This window comes from Panthera uncia (assembly GCF_023721935.1).
Source record: "Panthera uncia isolate 11264 chromosome E2 unlocalized genomic scaffold, Puncia_PCG_1.0 HiC_scaffold_19, whole genome shotgun sequence".
Taxonomy (NCBI): Eukaryota; Metazoa; Chordata; class Mammalia; order Carnivora; family Felidae; genus Panthera; species Panthera uncia.
In genome coordinates, this window is record NW_026057588.1 from 18,997,302 (window position 1) to 19,010,208 (window position 12,907).

Sequence of the window (12,907 nt, forward strand, 5' to 3'; positions counted from 1 at the left end):
TGTATCCTCCACTAAAACGTGAGTTCAATGAGCCTATGGACCTTGTCTGTCTTGTACACTGATGTGTTCCCAGGGCCTAGAGGTCTCAATAAATATCGCGTGAATGAATTCAGTCAGTCGGACATTAGATTAAGTCTCACCTGAAGGCCTAAAAAAATAGTGAAACATGCTAATAAATCCTTTTATGATTTTAACCAATTTGAGTTAGGTATTCTGGAACTCCCAACGTGAAAATTCCTAACTGGCACATCCTTTCTTTTTCTCTTAGAGGAGTTTTTAGAACTCTGTCAAAACACGTCACCACAGCATTTGTATTCAATATAATGACAGAAATTTTAAAATTTGTGTTTATAGCCAGGGCCTTTTCTATTCTCCGGTCTCACCCTTCTGTAGAGTAGGTGCTCTGTAAGTTCTCCTGGAAGGAATCGCTGAGCTGAATGACACAGGGAGGGTTGTGTTTGTGATGTTTGTCATTCACCAGGCTCTTACAGATACTCAGATTCTGAAACATACTGTATTAAAGAAACAAAAATGCTGCCCACAAAGAGCAAAATAATTGGACGGTAGGTCCCCTATAATGGTCTTAACTATTTGTCCTACACCATTAATTATCAATAATCCCAAAATACTTCTCTAGCCAGAGGGAATCTACTGTGAGATCAGGTGTTGTAAAAAAAATAATTAACAGCAGTGAATGCTAAATGAGCACAACTTATGTAAATAATCTTAATAGCAATGATAAGAGAGATAATTGTTTACAGGTGTCATTTCCTGGGGAAGAAAATCCGCCTTTTCTCACAGGAGGAAATGCTAATAGTTTCATTAAATGTATGAGCCCTAATTAGCACACTGCTGCTCTAATTACTGTGCCAGCCCTGAAATCACGTTATTTTATTCTTTCTCTTCCCTAAAGCAGATCAGATGCTTCTACGTTCTTTATATGTGTATCTTGGCAGGGCTTTGACATTTATCTTCAACAATGATAACGTCTCTTCCAAAACCATTCAGTCAACAGCTTTAGTCTTTGTCCATGGCTTCCCCGCCCCCTCCCACCCCTATACACACGCAGACACAGACACATCTCTCTTTGTGATGTAAATACATACCTGAAAGATTACTGAGAAGTTGGGTTTCCTGATAAACTGTTCTTGTTAATCTTCTAAGCCTGTAAAGGGTTTTATTTATTTTTTAATATCTTTTCTACAGCAAGAACAGTTCACATAAAATTACTAAGGGCCCTTTAGTATCTGTATGACTCATATAAGTTTGCTCTTCAGTTTTCCTTGACGTTCTAATTTTGATGATAAGGAGGACAATGATGATATCCTATGGCTCCCACTACTGTACTCACCACGGGCAAAGTATTGGGCCTAGTGTTTTAAGTGTTAGCTCATTCAATCCACTCATTGAACCCCATCTGTAGATTATTACTGCACTTGCATTTGCAAAAAAAAAGAAACTGGAGCTGAGTATAAGTAGCTTGCCCAAAGTCATATAGATCCATTCTCTTTCCTTCCCTTGTGGGACTTCGGTTACACTTCCAGGATAAAGGGACATGCTCTAATACAACTCATGCTCTTTCCATTTTCATCTTTTCCTCCCAGGCTTTGGTCTGCATATTTTCTTCTAACCTATTGTCCAGTTGATCAATTCTCTGTTCGGCTGCATCTGATTTGCTATTACTGATTAACTTATTACTTTTTTCAAAGTTTATTTGAGAGAGAGTGCACATGCAAAAGTGTGGGAGGGGCAGAGAGAGAGAGAGGGAGAGAGAGAGAATCCCAAGCAGGCTCAGCTCTGTCAGTGCAGGGTCCCATGCGGGACTTGAACTCATGAACCAGCTCATGACCTGAGCCAAAGTCAGATGCTTCGCTGACTGAGCCACCCAGATGCCCCAATTTATTACGCTTTTCAGTTTTAGTATTTCCATTTTGTTATTTTTTCATGGTTTTCAGTTCACCTCAATTCTCTTTGTCATTTAATTTCTTAAATATAGTAAGTGTAGTTATTTTACAGTCTGTGCTTTAATCTCCAATATCTGATTAGACTGTGGCTGTTTCTATTTCAATTGTTTGTCTTGTTTTTTTATTATTCCTGTTTTTTTATAACGTTTTTTAATGTTTATTTTTGGGAGAGAGAGTGCTAGTGGGGGAGGGGCAGAGAGAAAGGGGGACAGATGACCAGAGCAGTCTCTGTGCTGACAACAGGGAGCCTGATGTGGGGCTCGAATTCATAAACCATGAGATCATGACCTGAGCCGAAATCAGACAGTATCTGCAAAGCACATATTCCTTGTTTTTGATTGAGTGCTATATATTATATATTTGGAAACGTAGAGATAACTTGAGGTGATTAGCTTATCACCCTTCAAGGCTGTCTTACATTTGCTTTTGACAGGCAGGATAACAGCTTCTATTCCTAGGGTAAGGTATAGCCTTTCTGGTGTGTCAGTTCACTGGCTAGAGAGGTTCACCATAATCTCTCCACACTGGTTGGACCACAATTCTAATGTTTCCTCAGCACCGTGGAACCTCTGAAACCTCTGTTCAGCTTCTCTGCTAAGCCACACATGTAAAGGTTAGGAATTACCGGAGGACCTGAAGGGAACTTCTCGGACTTTTTTTTTTTTCCTCCAACTCCCTCCTCCCTGGTGCCCTGCTCCTCCAGCTCCTACCAAATCCCACCAAATCCCAGCCATCTTAGCTGTGAACTCCAATCCATTTGCCACTCTCTGCTTGAGCTCCATTTCCTTGTGCCATGGCTTGAAAGACTCCAAGGAAGCAAGCCAGGGTGAGATTGGCACTCTCCTGTGTGCCTCCCTTCTCATAAGTTTGTAGTCCTGGGTTAGGTGCTATCAAATGCTCAGTTTTGGCTAGACCCTAGTTTTCTTTTTAACTTTCTGGTAGGCAGCATCGTAAGATGGCCCCCAACATTCCCCCCACTCCCCCTGGTAACATGCTCTATATAATCTCCTCCCCTTGAAGAGGAGTGGGTCCTGTGTATATGATGGATGTCATTCTCATGATTATGTTACACTGTATGGCAAAAATGAACGGAGTTTGCTGATGATGTAATTCAGGTCCCAAGTCCGTTGATTTTAATGAAAGTGGGGATTATCCTGGGGGGTGTGATTTACTCAAGTGAAAGGCCTCAGAGGAAACCAGCCATGTGTAAACTGAATGAAGAGATGTGGCCTCCAGGAGCTCCTGGCCTCCTGCCACTACAGTAATTCAAGTAATTCTGCTACCGATTCATTTTTTGCCACAGAATTGCAGACATTATTTCATATAATTCTTTTACAGTTCTGATTCTGGGATTGTATCTTCTTACACATTTTTTTTTTTTTTTTAATGTGTATTTACTTTTGAGAGAGCAAGAGCCGGGGAGGGGCAGGGAGAGAGGGAGGGAGAGAATCTCAAGCAGGCTCTGCGCTGTCAGCACAGGGCCTGATGTGGGGTTCGATCTCATGGACCGTATGAACCTTGAGATCATGACCTGAGCTGGAACCCAAGAGTCACTTAACTGAGCCACCCAGGTGCCCCTCCTTTCACATTCTTAAATCATATATTTTTTATCTTTCTTAATCAGATTTACCAGGTGTTTATTAGTCTTTTCAATCTGTGAATATTTGAGTATAGGCCCACCTCGTTTTATTGAGCTTGCTTTATTGCACTTTGCAGATACTTTTTTTTTTTTTTTTTTTTTTTTAACAAATTGAAGGTTTGTGGCAACCCTGCTTTGGGCAATTCTATTGGCACCATTTTTCCAACAGCATTTGCTCACTTTGTGTCTCTGTGTCACGTTGATAATTCTTGCAATATTAAAAACTTTTCATTGTATTTTTTATAATGATCTGTGATCAATGAGTAGGACTTGATGAAAGTTCAGGTCGCACTGCCTTCTTAGACATAATACTGTTGCACATTTAGTAGACTACAGTATGATGTAAACTTAACATTTATATGCAGTAGGAAACCAAAAAATTTATTTGACTTGCTTTATTGCAATGTTCACTTTATTGTGGTGGTCTGGACCCCAACCCAGAGTATCTCCAAGGTATGGCTGCATATATTCTAAAAGATAAGACCTTCAGAAAATAACAATGTCCATTTCACACCTAAAAATATATAATACTTCTTCAATATCATCACTGTTCGAAGGGTTTACTAGAGTTGGGGGGACAAGGACAGAGCCAAATTCAAGGACAGAGCCAAATTCAAGATGCAATCCTCTCAGATTACTCTGTGCTGTAAGGGTGTGGCTTTCAATCAGTAAGAAATACATTTTATTTGGCACCTCAGTACAATAATGCTTTCACATATAACAAACAACTACTGGGGCTCCTGGGTGGCTCAGTCGGTTAAGCGTCCGACTTCAGCTCGGGTCATGACCTCGCGGTTCATGGGTTCAAGCCCCAGATTGGGCTCTGTGCTGACAGCTCAGAGCCTGGAGCCTGCTTTGTAGTCTGTGTCTCCCTCTCTGCTCCTCCCCCGCTCGCACTTTGTCTCTCTCTCAAAAATATATAAACATTAAGAAAATTAAAAAAACAAACAACTACTTCACAAAGCAATCCTTACACTTCCCACATGGACTGTGCCTTCCCCTTCTCCTCTCCCTTTCTTTTCTTTCTCTCAAGCTTCTGATGCTGGTTGCAACCCACTAAGCTGATTTCACATTACACTATAGTTCTATCTGCACTTTGAACCCTATAAAGCAAATGGCTAAGTATTAAATTAGATGAAAAGGTTTGAGATGAGTTTCAGATACCGCTTTTGAAAGAAGAGGCGAGAGAAACAGCATTTCGACTGCTGCGTGCCTGGTGTCACGTGCCAACATTACACTTGCTCCGTTCACTCGGATCCTGAGTCTCTCACTTATCTGTACCGTTGGTAGCACTTCCGGTGCTAGAGGCCATTCCCACGGGGTGTACTCAATAGCTTAAGAGCTTTCTAAGAGTCAGCACAGAGTATTTGAGGCCCCACTGACAGTTTCTTCTATTTGGAAGCGTACTGGCCTATTTGTTTGGAATTTCAGTATCTGCTCTGGACAATGTAACAGTCAAGCACATTTGTTGTCTATAAACTCTGACCAAAATGGACTACCACCAATCTTCCCGAATTACTAAAGATTGACAATTTAATCAAGAAGTACACGTGATTCAAAAATGAAAACAAACAGCATTTATCTCTTTGAGGATAAATTCTGCTGACAGCAGCCTTCTCTTTAGAAATCTAAACTATAACCCTGAGGTTCAAGTAAAACAAGTAAGCAGCTATGAAACCAAATTCCATGAAAAAATAAACTCCTTCCACATTAGCAAGTCCAGTCGAGACCTTGCCACATCCTCCAGTGACTGGACTCCATTTAGCATATATTTAATACACTTCAATAAGCTGGTTCCTTGGTTTCTGACCTTCAAAGAAAGGAAAAACACTCATCTTGTGTATTTTAAAAGAGCTTTATTTAGTATATAATCTCCGTACAACTCAGTACAACAAATTATAAAGGCTCTTTGTAAGATTTTACCCTTAGGATGTTAAATACAGAAAATCAATTGCCACAACACAGCAAGACACTCTCATCTTAAAAGCTTTTTTCCATCAGCAGATAAGCACTCTCTTCTAGGCCAAAAGGTTGTCATATATAAAGCCTTTGGGAGAATACTAACCAACATACGTGATCTGAGAACATTTTAATATCTTCCTAACAATCCCAAGGTTTGAATGAAATTTAAAAAAAAATGGAATATTTCTATGTTAACTCAGGGAGGTTTTGGCCAAAGATGAGCTAAAACTGGTACATCTTAAACTAAGTTCATATGGAATCAGAATAAACATTTTTAGTTAATCATGAAGTAAAGATGCAGACTGGATGAAATATTACGCATGTCTTTGCCATCTGGCGGCACCTGCCCCAAACACACACACACACACGCACACACGCACATCTGGTTGACCTCACAAAGTTCAAGAAAATCATCTTTAAGTGGACAACAAATGGCCTAGATAAACACCTAATTATGCTTCTGGCTAATATATCTGAAATTAATCCCTATTTTTTAAGTCTGTAATAAAAGTGACTGTAACCTTTCAACTTTAGTAGAATCTCTGTTAGCCACTGTGATCAGGATCAGTCATTTAATGAAGTAAGTAGATTTATGCAGGGAATCATCATTTTAAATGTGTAATTGTCCACTCATTTACTAACCTTCTGCTGGGAAGCCAAGGCCTTTCCTTTGCAATAGGGGTTCAACGACTGCAGCTCTATTCTTGAATAAATCACACCAATATGATTTGGGTACATTTTAACACCTTCTGATCAGTCTAGATATTTTTAAAGGTGGAATAAGTACTTAAATCGATAAAGCAACCTAAGCTTAGAAATGTCCTTGAATTTTACGTTTTCCCAGTATTTTATAATTTTTCCAACCATGCCTAATGTATTTAAAAGCAATTTTGACTAGCAACTCAACCTTTATCAAATCTTACCAAAGCATTCAAGTTAAATTTCACAGAAATAATCCTTTCTTTTCCACACCTGTAGCTCCTAGGTTTGTGTTGAACTGTGTACTCACAGCAGGAAGTAGAACTTGCAGAGAAGCTGCGTACGGGCACAGAGCTCATGGGACGGAGCACATGCCGTGGGCGGACACTGGGCAGCAGCCTGGGCAGTCAGCTTACAGGAGGGATGGAGTCCGTCGGGGAGTCCGGTGAGTCACGTTAAGTAGAGGATGATTAAGAGCACTTACTGTACATAGACGTTCTTCTGAATGCTAACCCCGAAGCAAGATCAAGTGGTTATTCTACCCATGAAAACCAGCCACAGTATGAGGCTATTACCAAATATTAACAGAGCCACTGAGATCTGCACGGCGGGGAGCGAGGACGGCCCCAGGTGACGTGCTTTGGCCTGGTAGAGAGCCAGGAGTCAGTCACTTTTCCTCTTTCCTCCCGTGGACTCCAACGAGAAGGTCATAAAAGAGACAACTGATGAGCACTAAGAAGATTTAACATGATTTGTTGGCAGATTTGGTCATCAGGACATAAAAATGTCAACTCTACAAGGTCACAGTGTCTTGGAAAGAGCATATGTATGGATTCTGTCTTGCAAGACCTTTTTTTTTTTTTTTTTTTGGCACTTTATTTTTTTTCACAGAAGACTGAACACTATGTTTTGGCAACAATGGCACGTAGACTGTGAGAAAAAGATTACCGTGTGCCATCACGGCGGTGAGGAGAAGCATAAAAATTGAAGTACATGTTTCTTATACTGAAACTGCACATACCCAGATGCTTAGATGAACGCATATAGAAACATTTAAAATAAAACTGAAACATATCTGGAAGGTAACAGAGGACTTTAAAAACAAAACTACATAGTCTAACATGTACCTTACATGTGCTTCGTTTCAATTAAGAGTAAGGCACTCGCTGAAGGATGTACTGACCCATGCTGTCAGCCACACCGGGCATGCATCATTACTGGCTTAATTAAAGTTTTAGTACTGATTAAAGTGTTTTATTATTGTATTATCCTAAACTGCAGTGGTCTCCAACCTTATTAAGGGATACAGGAAAGACATAATTCAGGAGTTTCAGCTGCATAATTTAGTAACCCAGCCAGTGTCATTTTTTTTATTTAAATAAGTTTTGATTAAAAAAGCTGAGTATCCTTGAGTCCAACATGACAGTGTAAAATTTCTTTTTGAATACTGTTTAATAATAGTAACTCAATAGAACATCATTTAAACATGCGATAGATCTATCTTGATGCCGAGGGTAATTTACTTCAATACAACTGCAAGGAGAAACCTTTAAATCATTTCCAACTGGCAAGTACAGGGGAGAAAGTTAATTTCATTAGCCATCTTGATTTAATTAAACATGCAATATGCTTTTATCAGCAACTTTTACATGTCCCCATCATTAGAAATTAATTATAAAAGCAATTATCAAAAAATTTTTGAACAGGTATACATAATCTCTTTGTTGTTTACAAATAAGCATGACTTAGAGGCACTTGGTTACCTTTGAGTAAGAAAAAGAATCACACTACCTGGGCCCTCACAGCAAGATTGGAGACCACAAATCAAATTTGGTATGAAAATGCTCTCTGCCAAAAATATTGTATTAGTGAATTAGTTAAGATATAACCTTTTAAAAATATTCAGACTTTGCAAGGTTCTATGCTGTAAAAAATACAAAGGCTAAAAACAAAAAGTTTACAAAATTTTGCAAACCCAGTAAATTTAAATGAGTAAGAAATGAAGAAAAATTTTCTTACTTGCAGGATAGGTTAAGTAGTATCAATAGGTTTTAAAATAACACTAAACAGTAACAAATTCTGCTTGGCTACGTAACATTTTTGCTCCTTTAAGGACTTACAATAAGGAATTTGCCACACTTTTCTGTATCCGGCATTAAAACATGCACCCACATGCGCATACAGACACAGACAGACACACACAGACAGGATGCATACGCTGAAGTGCGAAACATTACATTTCAGACACGGCACAACACAAGGTTTTAGGTATATATACAAAGACCCAACGTGATTAAAAAAAAATATTAAAAGCATGACAGTCGGAAAACATTATAAAAGTTTTTAGGTGAAACAGGGCGATCGAGGGCTTTTAAAAACCCACCAGGTGTTCTTTGCTAGGGAAACGACATTAAAGAATTGCGTTATGCATCCCCTTGATTCAATTCAATCGTAGCTGTCTGAAGTCAATCAGCTCAGTCAAATCCTGAAGAGCCTCTTGATTTCCAACAAGAGGGGTGTCTGTCCAGGCTCCCGTGGAACACTTCCTGTTCTCCCCACCAGCAAAACTTCCAGACCACTCTTAGAAAGTGGAGAATGTTTAGGCTACAGAACATTAATGAAACAAGATAAAAAAGACTGAAGCTTGTGTGAGATACTTCCCAGGACGGTAACGCTTGTGTAAACATCCCTACAACTTACTTATATCACAGCTTTGTGGTACAGGCTACCTAACGACAGATGAAATGTTACCTGTTGAGTTTCATTAGGATGGAGTTTCACGTATCAAAAATAGAGATTGACCGAAGAGCTCAGCTACTTGTTTCTAGAGAGCTTGTAAACATGGAATGTTTTGTTCTGGAACACTCTGGTGAAGTATGCCGTGTAGGGCGGCAGGTTTCTCTTTATCTCTTCGCAGAAGCGAGGGTGGCCTGCGAGTTTCAAATCAGGATCGTTCTCTCCTGGGCCATCCATCATCTAAAGCCAAAACAAAACCGAATACAATTTGGGAAAAAAATAATTATATTGACAAGAGAAGAAGGAACAGGTGACGGGGCTCCTCTGAGAGTGGTACGTTAGGTGAGCGTAAATCGTCCAATTTCAATGTCAGTGGCTGCTTCGAGACGATCTGGCCCACCTCTTTCCCCTGCGGAAGTGTAAACCACAGCTGGAGAGGGGAGTTCTGCCACAGGACCATCCCCTCTAATGGCAAAGCCAGAAGCAGAACTTGGGTCCCCTTGTTCTTAGGAATGTAACACGCTGTGGCTCTCACAAGAATAAAAAACTGAGAAGAATGACTATGACCAGAGGAAATCCTCCAACTCAGTAGGTGGCCTCGTTAGAAAAAGTTACACACAAATCAAGATTTAAATGCGCGTCTTTGGTCTTTACCTCCTGTGAATTCAAGATGGTTAGGGACAGTTACTTTCCTCCGGCAAAAATCTGAATCTCATGTTTGTCCCCGCCACCCCCCGCCAAGCTTTACCGAGGCATAGCTGACAGACAAAACTGTATATATTCATGATGATCTGATACACATGGACATGGTCAAATGATCACCACCATCAAGTTAATTAAAACATCCATGTTCCGGGGCGCCTGGGTGGCTTGGTCGGTTGAGCGTCCGACTTCGGCTCAGATCATGATCTCATGGGCCGTGAGTTCGAGCCCCGCGTTGGGCTCTGTGCTGACAGCTCGGAGCCTGGAGCCTGTTTCAGATTCTGTGTCTCCCTCTCTCTCTGCCCCTCTCCTGTTCATGCTCTGTCTCTCTCTGTCTCAAAAATAAATAAGCGTTTAAAAAAAATAAAAAATAAAAAAAAAATTCATGTTCCTTAAAGGAACAAACCTGCAGTTACAAGGTGAATGAGTTCTGAGGCCCGACTGTACAGCATGGGGAGAACAGTCAATAATACCACAGACTTGAGATTTGCTGAGAGAGGAGATCTTAAGTGTCCTGAATCTCAAAATCTGCACAGTCAAGTTTTTCTTCCCTCACTTGTTTCTTAAATATCTATCAGCTTTTATACCAAATAATTACAGCACCTCTACAGGGTGAAAAGCTTCTGCTTGTGCTAATCTGAGGCCTGGCATAGGTCCGAGAACATTTTTCTCAGAAGGCTGGAGGGAGCAATAGCTTGTTCTTCTGCTCTGGAAGACTTGGCTGCAGAAAGCCATCTTGGTGGCATGGTGCCAGTGGGCAAAGGGGACACTGGCGGGAGCGGTGCCTGGAAGGGGAGATGGGGGCCCTGCTGTCACGGTCATACTCACGTGCCAGCCAAAACAATGCTCTGGGGCAGTGGTGTTAAGAGGGTTCTGCTTTTAACGGCAAAACCTTTAAAAATGAGTTTTATACATAGCCTCATGATACGAATCAGCTAAAGACAGAGTTGTTCTATTTAACGAGAAGTTGGGGTCTGAACCCCCCTATCTGTCCCCTGGCCCGGCCCACACGGCTGTCACTGATGCGCCAGAGCCGGGAATTGTGTGGGATGCTGTGAAGATGGTGCGCTGACTCCCGACATCATTCTCTAACGTACAGAGAGTGAGACTGGACCCCCCCCCCCAACACTCCGGGAGCCCTGCACGGGGCGAGGGGACACGCTTACGTGCCCGTTGGCGATGTCCAGCAGGTCCCGCAGCCGGCAGCCCCGCTGGTGTCTTCGCTCGTAGCAGATGCTGTCTTCCAGGATGACATAGTCAGCGCCGAAGGACCTCAGGAGGGCGTGCACGTCCTCCGGAGACCTCTTTGCGTAGATCTGATAAACCTGCGAAACGAGATGAGAGTGGAATAGCGAAAAATAGCACCCAACTGCCAGGAAGTCAGTGGACGAGTATCTAATAAGGTGACGTCCCACAGGGGTTATGGCTAAGACCCGACACCCAGCTCCCCGACCTCTTCCCGTGCAGGCCACTCCCTCATCCGCAGTCCTGGGTTGTGTGGGGGAAATTCCCAAAAGAATGCAAGTCACAATCACTCAGCTTTGGGAAGAAGAGAGTGAGTCATGCTGAATACATTGGGCTTTAGACACCAAACAGATCTGGATTTAGAATGTATTGTTGGGAGCTATGTATCCGTAGATGCCTGTTCTAAGGATGCTTCCCTGAGGTAAATAAACAGTGGAGTAAAGACACAATCTCTACGTTTAAAAAGGGGTTCTTTGCACGAAAAGGTCCATCAGGCATGACGGTACAGCTTGGGGGCACCTCTACTTGTAAGGATCCTCAGCTTCTGACAATGGCGGTTGGAGAAGAGCACCGCCATAGGGTCCTCGGTGCTAGGCTGCCCCCGGCTTGACCAGGAGACCCCGTGCTTCGCTCTCACGCTTCCTGGAGCACGAACAACCTGCAGCACCAGTGGCAGTTCAGTGGGAGGCGCCTCCTCCCTGTTCATCACCAGCGTCACATACCTTAAGTGACTGCAGAGTGTGTGTGTGTGTGTGTGTGTGTGTGCACGCGTGTGCATGTGGGCTGGGGGATGGACAGGGGTGCCGACTCCTTCCCTGCACACTGATGTCTAATGACGCGTTTCTGACCAAAGAGACTGGGCCCTGAGGGCCAGCGTGCCTGTACTGATAGGTGAAATGCCAGGAGGTGGTCTCCTTCTGTGACTTGAAGCCAGAGGCCATCCTCGCTGTAGTTTAGCAGCGGCCTCACACCAAAGCCATTCCCAGGATTTGAAGGTCATGACTGAAGAAGGGCACCAGGACCTTAAGGATGTGTTTGGTTAGAGCACAAAACTCAGTCCCTAGACAAGGGCTGGATATCGGAGAGGGGGGGGAGGGCGAGGAGGAGCCCCCGTGTGCCTGACGTGTCCCTTCTTCACCTTCTGCCAAGTCTGAGCCGCACCAGCCACCTCCCGCCTGGACTCCGGTTCTGTGGAGCCGGTGCCCTCCCTGCTTCCTCCAGCTAACCTGGGGCGATCTCAGGTACTTGCACCAACTGAAAAATCCCCATTTTAGTAGGAATCTAGGTTCAGATGATTCTCATAAAAAACAGGGGACTTAGTAAAAAATCATTTGCTTTTAGGCTAGTTAAATCTCCTGCCAAAACAAGACTTTTCAGCAACTTTTCAGCCGCTAAGATTATGAAGTGACTGACATAAAACATTAAAAAGTTTGAGCCCACTGCTGGAGAGGACTGGGGGAAAGGGGTACCTCTCTGCACTGCTGACTGGAATGTATGTGGTATAATCTGTACAGAGGGCAACTTAGGACCATCTGTCTAGCTCAATTACAAATGCCCGTACTTTCTGTCCCACAAGTTCATCTCTAAGAATCTGATGTACAGACAAACACTTGTATTTGTGCACAGTGATACGCATACAAGTTTACCATTTGGAACATTGTTTACATCATTACAAAAGACAGGGAAACAACTTAAATGGTTAAATAAAATATGCTATGTCTGCATAACAAAATTTTTGTAGATTCAAAAATACAATGCTGTCAATAACAGATATGGGGGGGGGCGCCTGGTGGCTCAGTCAGTTGAGCATCCAACTCTCAATTTCGGCTCAGGTTATGATCTCGTGGTCGTGAGATCAAGCTCTGTGCTGGGTTCTGCACTTAAGATTCTGTCTCTCCCTCTGCCCCTCTCTCCCACTCACGCTCACTCTCTAAAATACAAAATTTAAAAAAAAGGAAGT

General features: G+C 42.4%; 1 protein-coding gene across 2 annotated transcripts in view; it reads right to left on the reverse strand.

Moving 5' to 3' along the window:
- Window positions 1–7,114: 7,114 nt before the first annotated feature.
- The window catches only part of DPY19L3 (dpy-19 like C-mannosyltransferase 3), a 74,363-nt gene continuing 68,570 nt past the window's right edge, over window positions 7,115–12,907 (reverse strand). For both annotated transcript variants that reach the window (XM_049621714.1, XM_049621713.1), the window contains 2 exons: window positions 10,869–11,027; window positions 7,115–9,240 (listed from right to left, as the gene is read on the reverse strand). In XM_049621714.1, the coding sequence (XP_049477671.1) occupies window positions 9,079–9,240; window positions 10,869–11,027 (321 nt within the window). In that variant the 3' untranslated portion in view covers window positions 7,115–9,078. The remainder of the gene's footprint in view (window positions 9,241–10,868; window positions 11,028–12,907) is intronic.